This window comes from Medicago truncatula, chromosome 8, assembly GCF_003473485.1.
Source record: "Medicago truncatula cultivar Jemalong A17 chromosome 8, MtrunA17r5.0-ANR, whole genome shotgun sequence".
NCBI classification, from domain to species: domain Eukaryota; kingdom Viridiplantae; phylum Streptophyta; class Magnoliopsida; order Fabales; family Fabaceae; genus Medicago; species Medicago truncatula.
Window position 1 is genome coordinate 12,410,811 of NC_053049.1, and position 15,563 is coordinate 12,426,373.

The following is a 15,563-nucleotide window of genomic DNA, read 5'->3' on the forward strand; positions in this document are numbered from 1 at the left end:
AAAAATCTGATTATATTTTCTGATTTTTTCTAATTTTTGAAAAAAAAATCTAATTTTTTTGGAAACAAATATGACTATTTTTTTGTTTTTTTATATTTCGAAAAAATCTTAATATTTTTTTTGAATTTTTTAAAAATTAATTTTCGATTTTTTAAATTTTTGGAAAAAAAACTGAATATATATATTTTTTTTAAAATAAAATCTGATGTGGCTATATTTTTGACACATGGCCAATTAAAAAAAAAATGTCAAATCAGCGCCACGTAAGCGAATTTGCTGAGTTGGATGGGGGAGGGGTGTTTTCTGGAAAAAAAAAGTTTTACAAGGATGCAATTCAAACCGAAAATTTTATAGGGACGAAAACCAAAAATGACCTATATTACAGGGGTGAAAAGCACTATTAACCCTAATATATATATACATACATGCATGCATACATACATATATAAACTATTACATGTTTAAAGTAAAATTAAAAGTTTGTGTATCTATATGTATATTGACTTTGTTTAAGAGTTTGGAGGGAAGGGAATGAGGGAGCTTTTGGGAAGGAGACGAATAAAATATATAACAATATCGATTTAATTTGAAGATTCATATAATTTAACCCCTCAAAATCCTTCTCCAATACAAAATTTTAGTTCTCCAAGTGAGGAGGGTTTATTATTATGAAGAATCATAAACCCCCATAGCTCTCCCCTCTCAAAATCTTATATTTCTTCCATTTTCTCATTTATTTTTTTTCAAAATTCTCTCATCTCTTCCCCTCCAAACTCGCAAACAAAGCCTTAAAAGGGGAAGGGAGGGGAAGGTTTTGGGAAAAAAGAATGAGCAAGTGAAAGAAATAGGAGAAATTGGGGGAGAACTTGTTTTTTTTTTGGTTACCATTGGGAGAGAGCTTCGAGGGTTTAAATCTTTTTTCATATTTCATAATACAAAATCCCCCATAGTTGGGGAATTCAAAAATTGTATTGAGGGAGAATTTTGGATTGTATGAATTTTTCAAATTCGATCTATTTTGTTATAATATTTTTAAAAATTTAATATAATAATCATAAACATTAGTTTATCATTGTTTAAAGAATTGCTCTTCCAAAAAATGTGAAAAATTTCTCCAATTTTTTTTTTATATATTTCTCACCCTCCAACGCCTTATGTTCCCTTCCCCACCAAACTTCTAAACAAAACCTTGGTGTTTCATTATTGGAAGGGGCTTCAAATGATTTATATCCCCTACACATCACATGCACGATACATCAAATGTGAATATTATTAGATCTAAAAAGAAGAATATACTCTCCTTAAATCTAACGATCCCCACACAACTACCATAAAGGTCCATTTCTGGCCTCGACAAGACATGCATAATTACGATTATGGATGTGTTTGTTCTACAACAATATTGGCAAAGTGCATAAATGAAGCTAGGCCAAGCCATTCATTGAATGGATAACATCTTATTTGTCAATTGAAAGCAATTGATTGAACAAGAAATTAAAACTTGATTGAGTATAAGTAGGTACACTAGTAGTCTCCAAAGGAGATTTTTATCCATACACTCATGGTGACTGGTTAGATTCTTATATCCATTATTAACATTATTAGGAAAATGATGTGTTTTTATCTATCACGAGTTGAGAAACGACATGAAGTAAGAGTCACTTTCAAAGTTAAGAAAATAAATTATTCTTACATATCTTCCAAAAGTTGAGGGTCTTTACAAAAAAAATAATAAAAATTTATCTGGACTATATTCATGAATTTAGAAGATATGATATTGCTATGAATTACCTATGAATCTAGAAGATATGAATTTTATTTTAACATTATTAACATTCTCTAATGCTAGGAAGCTGAAAATATCAAAAATAAATGGTACAAAAGTATGTTGATTGTCGGAACACGATTTCTCACAATATTCAAAGAATTAACCTAAATGGTCCAAGAGAAGTCACGTGAGTGGCCTAAATGAGCAAGATCATTAGCCTCACAATAGATATGGCTTGTAAAGACGTGCTAAGATAGATCATTGTTAAGAATCTCAACTTGAATTAGCCCTTACAAACATCAAATTAGTTCATTAGAAAATGTGAATAAAAAAACACCCACATTATCATGAAGAGATCACAAGCCATGTCAACAAAAACAAAAGAGCATAAACTTCCAACTATATCACATCATTATCATATTATCAACACTTATGGTAAATGCATTGGCAACTCATGAACATGAAAACAAGCCCTCTTGCATTCAAAATGGCAAATATCTTACAAAATCACAACACTTCTTTCCTTGTCAACTAATGCTCATAGACAAAAACTCATGTCAGAACCTTATTGGTTAGCCTCACAATAAGGAAGAAAATTCCACAACTTGAGCATTAAATGTTGCCAACAATTTTCCCAACAAATTCTGAATCCTCATTAAATGCTTTGCAGACATTTCACCACCATCTACACCTCTCTATCACATTCATTTTCAATCTTTACAGCGTGAGTAACACAAGATCTTCATGCCCACAAGGAATTTACTAAGAACTACATAACTCCATGTAAGATTATACATAGAATACAAAAAAGAATTATTTATTCTTAATTAAATATTAGAAATATAGTTGATAAGTCTCATAAGTCCTAGCTCAACTGACAAAAATGTCAAAATTGTTAGGCCGAACGTCACGACCAGAGTTCGAACCCCGATACCTCTACTTTGTGCGTGTGAGTTTATGATGGCAAAGGCTTTGTCATCTCTTCTATCTACCAAAAAATATATATATATAATTGACAAAACAATAGTAACAATTGATATCATTTTGAAAGACTTGCAAGTTATAAATTAAATTGGAAAAATGATTTCAATTCAATAATTTAGAAATTTTAAAAATAAAACTATATCTGTATTTATTTATCCCAAATAAAAACATTTTTTAAGATAATTAATTCATGCAATGATAGATAACCCATTTTATAAGAAGTAGTAATCATTTCCTCAAAAAAAAACAAAAAAACAAAAGTAGAAATCATTTGTCTCATTTTTTAAAACTGTAAAAAACCCATTGATGAAAACACTTTAAATGATTGTTTTTAAAGCTATAATAAACAAGTTCTAAATTTTAAAAAATGGCAAATAGTAACAACAAAATATCCCTAAAATCAGATACTTATTAAATATATAACATTTACATAAATATTACTAATATTATCAACAAAAACCATATTATTTGTAATTATGATAAAATTGTGTCATATTCCACTATTCCTTTCATTGATGTTTTTTCAAACTAGGGGAAACAAACAAGAGTCAATACCCGAACCACGATCCTTGCCTTGTGTTAAGGAACCTAACCCTAAAAAGATAGATATCCTTACCACCATGCAAGGAACCTTTTTCTTTTTCCATGAGTGGTTCGTTCTTGACTCAAACACACCCCAAATCCCACCAATTACATTTTTACCCTTTTCTTTCATCCATTACCAAAACAACAACAACAAAAACAATAGCAATAGTAGTAGATATAGAAAAACAAAAAATTTAAGAAAAACCACTTAAGTCACGTGACTCAGCTTTCACATTGAAGTGCTGCTTTGATTTTCTGAACAGTGCATGAAATGAGATTGTTCACTGTTTCAACTGACTCCACGGTGAGTTTTGCTGTAGGAAGACTATTCACAAGGATTTGAAACGCCACCGTTAAAAGGGACCCACTTACACGCGCCTCGCCACCTCCATTTGCGGTCGCATCGCCATTCTCTAGTCCACGTGACCCAGGACCATCAGGGACGATGGCAAAGCCGGAGGGTAGTAATGCAACATAAGCTGAATCGCCACCATTCATGACAACATGCATAGCTGGAATATCGACCGGCGCATAGACAACAAGCGACCCCGCTTCGTCTATACATGTTTCTTGTAGTATCAACATGCTACTCTGGTTAGAATTCATTGCCTACAAAATCAAAATAAATAATTAAAAAACACAAATTAATGTATAATTGAGAATGAATCATGAAATATAAATTATTATGTATTGTCATTTTCTTGATGAGCTAAGCTAGTCAAACCAAGAAAGATACTAACACTTTTTCTTAAAATAATAATACTAACATTTTTCCATTATTTTAAAAACTATAAAATGTAGCAATTTAGATTAAACATAAAAAAGGGTGGGACCATATAAAATAGGAATACATAAGATGACAAGTGTATTTTGACTTGTTATAAAAGCTTATCTAAGTGAATCATCAAAGTTTGTGCTTGTAGTTCCTTCAGAAATTTCCTTCTTGTCCTTCTCAACTTTTCAACCTCTCAAAATCCAAACACTACCGACAAACAGACAAAGCCACATTCACATTTCAACGTTGAACTTTGTTACACTATTGCAACTTGCAAGTTCATATAGTTACAACGTTGTCACATCTCACCATTGTTATTATTATTATTATTATTATTATTATTACTATTATTATTATTATTATGAAATGAGAAAGAAATAAAGAAAACTTACACTAGCACGGAGAAGAGAAACACAGTTGCCATGATCTTGTCCTTTAGCAATATGAGCCATCTCTTGCATAGGACCACCATTAGACAGTATATCCCATTCACTACGGAGCCTTTCGTCGCGCAGAAAATCGAACAGTCTTTGAGGTGAAACCGGGAGCCATACTGACGTGGCTGCGCTCAACACGATCCCTGGTGGCTCACCAGGATCATCGACGCTCTTTCGTGTCATCACCCTCACATCTTCGTCAACATTACCAGGGTTAAGTTTGTTCCATTTGTGGACCGTGGAGGCACAGACACCGGCACAGAAGTTGTTAGTCATTCGTTGTGCAAGCTTCAGCATGCTTCGCCTTCCTCCTGCTGTTATTGCTGTGAGACATTCATAAAAAATACAATTTAGTTCAGATTATTGTTAATCATGCCATCATTGAATGTTTTTAAGTAAAATGTACTAGAGAAATTGGAACATTGTGTCATTGTATTAGATTTATTTTATGAAATGTGAGGATCATATAACATATTTTGTATTAAAAGAGTGATATTTTTTTCCTTACTATTATTTATGATTTATTAATATCTTAAAAGCCAACATGAATTACAAACTATGGTAATATTTTGTGTTATGAAGATAAAATCAAATGGAAATATTTTGAATTTACAACCAAATTTGATCCTATATTATATTTTTTTAGGAACCAAAACAAAATAAAGTTTAAAGATGCAATAATCAAATGTTGATAATTGTATACAAAGAAATAATATATTTATTATCAAAAGATATTTATGTGTATCAAAGATGTTATGAGTAGTTGAGTTAGAGTAGTACCGGAGTGGTCTCGAGAGGGAGCGGCAGAGGACATTAATATGGCAAGGCACTCGCACTGGCGTTGTAGGGTAGCGACCCAGCGAGACGCACCAAACCCCATACCTGAGCTCAACAGAGGTCTATACAGCTGGTGGACTTGATTTTCCTCATATTCTGTATGTTCCACCCATGTCACCTGCAAATTCATCAATGCAAAAATACACATATAAGTCATGCCCTTATGGCATTCATAATAATAGTATCAATTTATATCATGCTACAAAACATTTCTTTACTATATATTGTATTATAAGTGTACTTTTGTGATTAAGTACATATTTCATTACTATACAACAACAGAAATTATTTCTAATATTATTTTGATGTTGTCATTACATTATGTATATATTCATGTATGGAAAGGAAAATCAAAACAAATCTTGACCTTGATATAGAAAATGACTACTTATATATAGAAGAAAAATGCACAAGCCAAATAGTTACATAACACTAAAATAGATCATTAAAAAAAAAAAGAAAGAATACATGAATTAAGTCACACTTACACCTTAACTTTTTTCATGTAAATCATATACTTCAAATAGAACTTAATAAATTTCACCTTTCTAATATTAAATAGAAATCATATTTTCCATATATAACTTAGTCTAACATTTTATCAAGTTTTATCTTGTACTACAGATTAGTAATATTTGTCCAAAAATCAATGTACTACTAGTAATATGATAGTGATTATATGATGAGAGATGATTGGTCATCCCAATAGAAAGGACAAGAGGTATCTCATGGACCATTTACATAAAATAGGGTACTATTGATAAAGTCAAGCAAGATTTTTAGGAACAATGGGGGACTGTGAAGCATCGAGATTTGCCAATCTAAACAAATACTCACAAGAAAAAGACAAAATAGCCAGTCTCTTATATGTTTGACCCTAATGAAAATGAGTAATAAAATAGGCCTTGAACTATGCTAAATCCAAATCATGTGAATTAAATAATGCTTGTAAGGAACTATCTATATAGCATAATAGATTGGAATAGAAACTTTGTATATATTGTTTATTTGTTTATAGAATCAAAATGTACTTATAAGATTACAAGGAAAAAATTGCTAATCTAGTCAATAAGTTTCAAGGTACAGAAATTCAAGTGATAAGAGGTTTCTATATATTAAAATAGTGGATTAATCTATACTTTAGGCCACATGGGGTGTATTATTTAAAGATTAATTGTTGAAAACTTTAAGATTGGAATTTGTAATTGTTTATGAGAAGCATCCTACTCAGGTGCAATACAATTCTTTGAAAAGTGGAAAATTCATATTTTATATGGGAATTATAATTGACAGAGTAGTTATATAGTGAGTAGTCACTAGACTAGTTAAGTTACTTTGAACAATGAGCTTTTTGATTAATTAATAGCTTTGAAAAGCACAAGCCCCTTGATTCCTTGACCTTGTGTTTTGCTTCACTTCACTTGAATATTCTACTCACCTCTTTTGATCCACATATTACTTAAAGAATGGTAAATATATGCATAAATAGTCATTTTGGTCCGCAAATGTGTGATCTGACTAATTGAATACGCTTTCGAGGACCAAACAAATTAACGAAAAACACAATGTATGGTAAATAGTAACTCTAACTCTCCCTTATAGTATTAAAATAAAAGAAGTTCAGAACACAATGTATGGAGGAATGTAAATCATTTTTACTGTCCACAAGATGTGGAAACTAAAAAACATGAAATGTAGGGATTATAAAACCATAAAACACACTAATAACAAGAATAAGAAAGCATTTTTGAAATTTAATTACCTTGGAGTAACCATTTGGCATATCTTGCACAACACAACCAGAGGGAAGCTTCCTACAGTTCACAAAACTTGTAGCACCAGAAGTTTCTCTGATGGTATCTATAGACACGTCAACCACAGCCCAAACACCTTCTGCATGCTGCTTGCAAAACCTAAGGAAATTTACCTCGCGAACCGGAACCAAAGGCGATAGCACATGAAGTTCAGCTTGCATCTGAAAAAACACAAACATTACTGTCAAAACACCGAAAATGCAACGGTTTTGCTAGAGCTAATTCATGTAATGCCAGTGTTGTCAATCACGGATTGCGTGAAATAGCAGTTTGTTTAAATACCGCTACGCCATAATTGCTATTTAGCTACACGGTAAAAACATAACATTTTTTACTTACTAGTTGAAGTGCACCATTTCTTGTTCCATTTATTCCATTAGATATCACTTCATTTGTGGAGGTTCTTGCAATGATACAAGGAAACATCTCTATCCAACGATTCTGTTGAAACAAAAGAACCAAATCAGCTTCATAATATAACTTCAACACAAATGTAAAACCATCCTTATACTCATCAAAAGCTAAAACAATTTGCAAATTCATAAATTTAATCACAATGTTTAAGAAAAAGGTATGTGACTCCAATAAAAAACACCACATCATAGTTTTTCTTATAATTATGTGACCGCGATTGAGGCTGCATCGATAACATTAACATTGTGAAAAGTGAATTACAAGTTTAGAAGCTCACCGAGTCCATAAGAGTTTCAACAAGGGCCAAGCTATTGATGATGACAGTACCAGTTTCCCTTGAGGCCTCAGAAACAAAACCATTAGGTTTCAAACCAATGCAAGGAGTGAATGTTCTCATATATTCCTCATGGTTCAAAATTTCCCTTCCTCCTTCTATACTCCTAATCCAAAGAGGGTCACTAGTTTGTGCCATCTTAACCAACTCATCCATAGCAGCCAAAGCAAGTTCAAGAAACATAGACCTTTCAACCGATCTATCAAAGCCAGTAGTCACCATAGATGTTTGTCTATTTGAAGGAGACACAATGGCTAAAGGGTTATTAGACATTCCTGAACTAAAATCAGGTAATGTTGAAGGCACATTGTTCATCACATTAAAACCATTGTTGTTGTTTCCTCCAACACCAAGCTCTAAACTTGAATTTGGTAACGAAGAAATCGGACGGCCTAGAAACTTTCCAGCAAGTGCACAAACTCGGTCTAGCTCGTCTTTCAACCTCGCATTATCGATTCGAAGGTGTTGTTCCTCGAGTGAAATCTCGCCGATCATAGCTGGACCACCACAATTGGAACAAATAGGATTCCTCATTGCATCCCTTATAGACATATTCTCAGCTCTAAGCTTATCATTCTCTTGCCTAAGCAAATTGTTCTCATGCCTTTCCAATTGAGTCTAGTACACAATTGTACAAACAAAAAAAGTTAGCAACACAAAATGTTATTAAAAAAAAAACTCAAAAAGTAAGTAAAAAGTTAAACCATGTGAAAATGAAAATGACTTTTTTGATGTCATATCACTCACCTTCATTTGTGTTCTTCGATTTTGGAACCAAAACTTAACTTGTCTTGTTTCCAAACAAAGCCTTTTGCTAAGTTCCAATCTTTGTTTCTCATCTGGGTGAGGACACTCCTTAAACAAACTATAACACAAAACATGATTATTAAAATCTACAAAAATGAACCTTAAAAACAAAAACACAAAAATGGTAAAAGAAAAATACCTTTCAAGCTCTTGAATCTGTTGAGGAGTGTGTCGGTGATATCTCTTCTTCCTAGGAGGCTTATCATCAGCATCTTGTTCATCACCAGAAACACCATCCAAGTTATCACTACCAGATCTACTTTGTTCCTCTTCTCTACTTCTTCTCAAACCATTTTGCTCATAATTCCCATGCATTGATCCATTCACATCTTCTTGTCCATCAATATTAGTTTGCTTCATTTTTTCAATCAAACAAATCAAAAGGGTCATCAAAAAACACAACAAAATTCAAGAAAACAAACAAAACAAAAACAAACAAAAAAAACAAGATCTTTCTTAGTTCTTACAAGTGCAAGTGATAATCCAGGTGAGTTGAACATTGATTTAGCCAAAGCTGGAGAAGTAACAAGACGAGGTTGAGAGAAAGAACCAAATGGCATTCTTTCGTTGTTGTAAGAAATTTCTCCTATGTTTCTTACACCTCCACCACCTCCTGAATTGTTCTCTACAAACCCCCCAAAACTCATCAAATACCCCACTTTTTTTTCTTCAATAAAAAAAACCACCCAAATCCAAAAAGTTCAAAACTTTTTCCAACCCCTTAATCACAAGTAAATCTTGGTGTCAGCAGAATCATCAAAAAGTTCAAAAAAGTACAGAACTTTGCAAGAAAAAAGAAAAAAAACACAAAGAACAAAGACAGAGAGATTAAGGAGACAAAGGGTCAAATAAGAAACACCAATGTCTCAAAACTCTCTCTGTAACAAAAAATGGTGTTTTGTTTGGAGAGAAAGAAAGAGAAAAAAGGCAAGATTTTGCTCTTCGTTCTCAGTCTCTCTCTCTCTTTTCAGTGACCCTTTTGAGAGAGAAAGAGTGTAACAGTGAGAGAAACTTGAAAGGTGGGTTGAAATAATGAATCAAGTTGATTTAGGTTAAATGGAAAAAGAACCCTAATAGTGTTTTTTTTTATATATCATATATTTGCATGCTTGACTATTTTTCAAAGAAGATAAAAAAAAGTACTTTTATATTATGTTAGAGAGAGAGAGAGAGAGAGAGAGATTGAAGATAAAACTCCAAGATGTGGAGTCATTGAAGCCTTACAAATAGATAGATCCAAAAAGGGTCGGTTGACTCTTTGCAATACTGTGTCTGTAACCCTATAAAGCCTGTGATTGACGGTGAAAATTGCTTTGTCACTTTTTGATTACTTTTTGTGGGGATATGGGGGGTATGTGAAAAGTAAACTGTGTTGGAAGTTGGAAGTGATAGAGTGCTGAAAGGCTCAGATTTGGTTCATGAGATTCTATTCAAATCATATCATATCAGATTTGTTTCTGTTAGTGTCCTTGGGATTATATTATAATTTCTCCGATCACATTTATAAATAAAAACTAACGTTTTAGATTTATTGAATAATTATTGCATCTGATTGTATTTATAAATCAAATATATCAGATTTTTGTGAGTTTAACTCAATTGATAATTAAAATGTATAATATATTCAAGGTATGAAGTTCAAACCCCGTCCACAAAGAAATCAGATACATTAGTTATTCAATGGATTTAAAAAGTTAATTTTTGTTTATAAATATGACTAGAGAAAGTAGTATATGAAACTTCATCTAAAATAGGATATAAATGAAGATGGTAATTGAGAAGTCAATATTCCATCTTCATCGAACAATTATGATACTTACTCCGTCTTATAATAAGTGTCAATTTTTCTATAAAAAAATAGTTCATTATTTATCTCTTTTAGAATATTAATATAACTTTTATTACTTTTTTCCGTAACATAAATTTATTTATTGCATTTTAACCATATTGTGAGACTGGAGGAGTTGTAAATTTGAGTTCCTTCCACATCTACCGTCATTATTTTTTATGTAAATTGAGTTATCCGCGTGTAATTAGAGAAATTAATCCATTAAACCTCGTTAGATTTAAATGGACGAAAAAAATTTCTTAAGAATTTTATCATTGTTGCGTTTCCTTAACCTGAGTTCAAACACTCTCTCAATTTTCTTTTTTTTATATATTTCCTCCTATATTAAATGTCCGTATATTTTTCTTTTATTACTATTAATGTCGTTTAATGTTACGAAATGAATTTCATGTAGTTAAGGATCATTGTTTTATTAGGAAAACATTAAAAGATCATTATTTCGTTTAAGAGTGGTAATTACTGATGTATTTTTTTCCTTTTATCAAGTAGATCAGTAGTGGCTAAAATTCACCAGTGAGTAAAGAATTTGGGGTTTAAATCGAGCATCCGCATATATTATGTAATCAATTGTGTTATACTTTCTTCCTCTCTCTTCTCTCCTTCTCAAACCCTAACCGTCACTCATTTCTTCTTTTCAGATGGGTGATTTAGAGTCAATTTTGATCCAAAAATCACCATTTCGAATTGTTTTTCCTTTTATCCTAATTGAATAAGTGATTTCACATATTTTCTGTTTTCTTTCGTTTTGTTTTTGTGATTTCGTCGTCTCTGAACGACTATGTTTGTTTTGATTTCCCGTCTTTGTGCGGTGTGTTTTTTATTTCCCGTCTTAATGCGGTGTTTATTTGATTTAGGTTGAAAAATTAGCTTTGAGCAAGTGCAGATCCGATCAATGACAATGACTTTGGCGTCGTCAACGTTGCAGATCCGGAGACATGGGTATTTCGAAAACATGGATATAGTCATATTGGTCATATTTGTAGGCGTAGATACTTTGTCGTTTTATGCTATTAACACGGATGCTGTGAATTTGTTCCCAGATTCTTCCTTTTTGTTTTTAGCGAATTTGAATGAATGAGTATCGTTTATTTTTGTCAAAAAAAAAGGTTTAATTGCACTTTTGGACCCATATCTTTCCAAAAGTTGCGGTTATGGACCCCTAACTAATTTAAATACAAAACAGCCCCCCTATTTTTTGATTCTTTGGCAGTTTTGTGGTGGCCAGAGTTTCAACCCCATAATTACATATATTAGCAATGTACATACTAATTGAGTTAAACTCACGATGACACATAATACCTTATTAACATAGGAGAATCAACACATGTTCTATTCTTAATGTATTTATTATTATTATTATTATTAGGGTTAATAGGTCTTTACCCCCTGTAATATAGGTTATTTCTAGTTTTTCCCCCTGTAAAATATTTTTTTTGATTTACCCCCTGTAAAATATTTTTGTTTTGATTTACCCCCTAATAGGCCAAACAAAAATGAAAATTTCTTACAAAAAAAATAAAAAAATTGGTTTTTGTTTGGCCTATTAGGGGTAAATCAAAACAAAAATATTTTACAGGGGATAAATCAAAAAAATATTTTACAAAGAAAAATCAGAAATGACATATATTACAGGGGGTAAAGATCTATTAACCCTTATTATTATTATTATGTATTTATTAAGGAGTTGATTTCGAACAAATTTCTACGTGATTGTTTGGTTCAAGATCCTCTGGGATTGTCTCTCTCCTCATTGGCGGTAGCGTGAATGGACTCTTCGCTTACTTTCATTCGACTACCTCTTGCATCACTGTTTTGATGGATTAGTGAAATGTAAATTCAGATTGTATTCCCTTATATTTTACATCAATAATAATAAACTCTCTCAATTTAAATCAGAGTAAGCTATATTTTCCTCCCTTTAAAAATGGTTAAATTACATTCTCATTCCTTCTTATGTTAAAGTATACACTCCCCTCCTCTCTTATTCAAAATATATTAGAAAACATTTCATTCCCCTCCCTTAAGATAAGCTTGAATTATATTCTCCTTCCCTCTTATGTTAAAATCTACACTTTACTCCCTCGATAAATTTTTTATTTTATTTCTAATAATCTAGCAAAATAATAATAATATAACACACTTCGAAAAAAATAGTATTTCGGGTCTATTTTAATATAATCAAAATTTGAATACATATTTTTTGCTATTTTTTATTCACAATTTCACTTACATATAATTTTAAACCCTATTATAAAATACGAAACAACACAAAATAAAATTAAAATATATGAAAAATTACTAAAGACAATAAAATATGATTATTTAAAATTTAATATTATATTCTAAATTATAAAGTTTTTTTTTTGAACAAGCAAAAATGGAACTTATATTAACAAATACGGACACTTCCTAGTACAAGACGTACCAAGGAAGCTCAAGAGTATTGACAAATATACATAATCAAGGAAAAATTAGCCTAGCCCCAAACAAGCCAAGGGACTTGACCACCACAAATGAAAACCAAAAACAAAAACAACATTATGAGCTTTTAGCCACCAAAGAGATGTCTGCTTTACTTTATCCATCATGTGATCAATAGAGCTACCGGTGTTATTAAACAACCTCTGATTGCGGTCATTCCAAATGATCCACACAGTAAGCAACCAAACAAGCTGCAAGAGAGAGCTCCTTGCACGAACTCCACCTGCTGAATAAGAGAACTGAAGGAAGTGATCTGAGACAATAATGGGGTCGGGGCCTGAGACACCAAGCCAGGACCTCACCTGACTCCATAAAGTGCCATAAAAACGACAAGATGTAAATAAATGCTGAGAAGTCTCGATGTGGCCACAGCCTAACAAACAACCCGCACCCGAAGCTGAGAGAATACCACGCTGCATCAGATTTGATCGAGTAGGCAGCTTATTTTTTACCAACCACCAAGCAAAAATTGAGACCTTAAGTGGAACATGTTTGTGCCAAACAAGAGCATCTGCACCTTCCACCTGAGGAATGTCGGGAGTATTAGTAAAAAATAAGCACTGCTGACTGTATAACCTGCAATAGGATCCAGATGCCATCTACAAGTGTCTTTCACATTGCACTGCAAAGAAACATTACCAAGTAAAATAACACACTCCCCTAGCATCTCCTCCTCCCACATCCACAACCCCCTCCTCCACCTCCAACCGGCGCCCCCAGCCTCCCACCCAGCAGAAAACATGGCGGCCACCGTACACGATTTATCAACCGCAAGATCAAAAAGGTGCCTAAAGCGCTCACAAAACGGTACGTCACCTAACCACGGATCATGCCAAAAAAGTGTATCTCCACCATCCCCCACCGTACGAGACACACACTCTCGAAACCACCCGCCACCAACTCCACCCAGCCCATCCCTAATATTAGCGATCTCTCGCCACCAAGAAGAACCACTCCGGCCCCCAACCTCCCATCCTCCTCACCATATCTCGCCACCAACACCCTATACCAAAGACTACACCTCTCCACTAATAAACGCCAACACCATTTGCCTAACAACGCAATATTAAACTCCCTCAACCTCCTCACACCTAGACCTCCGAACTCCCTCTGAGAACAAATAGTGGTCCAACTGACCCAAGAGAGTTTCCTATGATCCTCACAACCCCCCCAAAAAAATTTAGTAAAAATAGAGTCAAGGGAAGAAATTATACCTGATGGAGCCTTGAAGAAGGAGAGAGCATAGACAGGTAGAGAGGTCAAGACAGACTTTAGAAGAACCAAACGGCCACCAAACGATAAAAACCGACTATTGAACCCAGACAATCTCGATTTAATGCTACTAAGAAGAGGTTCCCAAAAGATCAATCGACGTGGATCACCCCCGATAGAAAGACCCAAATAAACAAACGGCACTTTCCCCACACGACAGCGGAGAACAGAAGCTGCCTCATTCAGCCATGAAACAGAAACATTGACACCAACCAACATGCTTTTATGAAAATTGACTTTCAAGCCAGACATAGCCTCAAATAACACCAACACCGCTCTCATCGCCCGAACATTGGCCCAACTCTTCACTCCAATAATCAACGTGTCGTCAGCAAACTGAAGATGAGAAACTGACACTGAGGAGGGCGCCCCCACTTTATAGCCTTCAAAAATATGCCGGTCGACCACCGACTTCATAAGAATATTCAAACCCTCCGCGGCTAACAAGAAAAGAAAAGGGGAGAGAGGATCTCCTTGACGCAACCCCCTCTCCAAGGGGAACTCATCAGTTGGGCTACCATTTACTAACACCGAAGCTGTTGCAGACGAAACACATTCCATAATCCATTTCCTCCAAAGAACGGGGAACGACATCCTATCCATAACTGCATCCAAATACCCCCAGTCAACTGAATCATACGCTTTTTCGAAATCCACCTTAAACAGCAATAACTCCTTTTTTAATCTGGACGCCTCATCGACCACCTCATTTGCTATAAGAATCCCATCTAAAATTTGTCGACTCCGAACGAAAGCTGACTGTTCTTCTGCAACCACAATTCCTATCACTTGCCGCAGTCTACTAGCTAGAACCTTCGCCAAAACTTTATAAACACTACCCACCAGCGAAATGGGACGGAAATCATTCAATCTCTTAGGGCTGTCAACTTTAGGAATAAGAGCAATAAAAGTTGAGTTAATACCGCGTGACAACTTCCCATTTCGATGAAATTCTCCCATAAACCGCATAATATCCTGCTTCATGTCAATCCAGAAATCCTTAAAAAACCCAAAGTTTACCCCATCCGGACTAGGGCTTTTGAAACTGTCACAATCCCACACCGCCGCCTTCACCGCTTCTTCGGAGAAAGGCCTAGTAAGGCCCCACCCCCAAATAACTCAAATACTTAAATGGAAGGTTGTGCAAGTCTATGTTAGGCGTCCGACCTTTCTTGAAATGATTCTTGAAGTGGGTGAAAACGACTT

At 33.8% G+C, this 15,563-nt stretch overlaps 1 protein-coding gene across 1 annotated transcript; it reads right to left on the reverse strand.

Annotated features, from left to right (window-relative positions):
- Nucleotides 1–3,203: 3,203 nt before the first annotated feature.
- On the reverse strand, nucleotides 3,204–9,911 carry LOC25502315 (homeobox-leucine zipper protein ANTHOCYANINLESS 2). Its single transcript, XM_013589468.3, has 9 exons — nucleotides 9,223–9,911; nucleotides 8,895–9,109; nucleotides 8,696–8,813; nucleotides 7,892–8,566; nucleotides 7,540–7,641; nucleotides 7,149–7,361; nucleotides 5,330–5,504; nucleotides 4,505–4,872; nucleotides 3,204–3,946 (listed from the first exon to the last, which is right to left on the reverse strand). The coding sequence occupies exons 1-9, from the start codon at nucleotides 9,400–9,402 to the stop codon at nucleotides 3,560–3,562; spliced, it is 2,433 nt and encodes an 810-aa protein (XP_013444922.1). The 5' UTR covers nucleotides 9,403–9,911; the 3' UTR covers nucleotides 3,204–3,559.
- Between the last annotated feature and the right edge of the window lie 5,652 nt (nucleotides 9,912–15,563).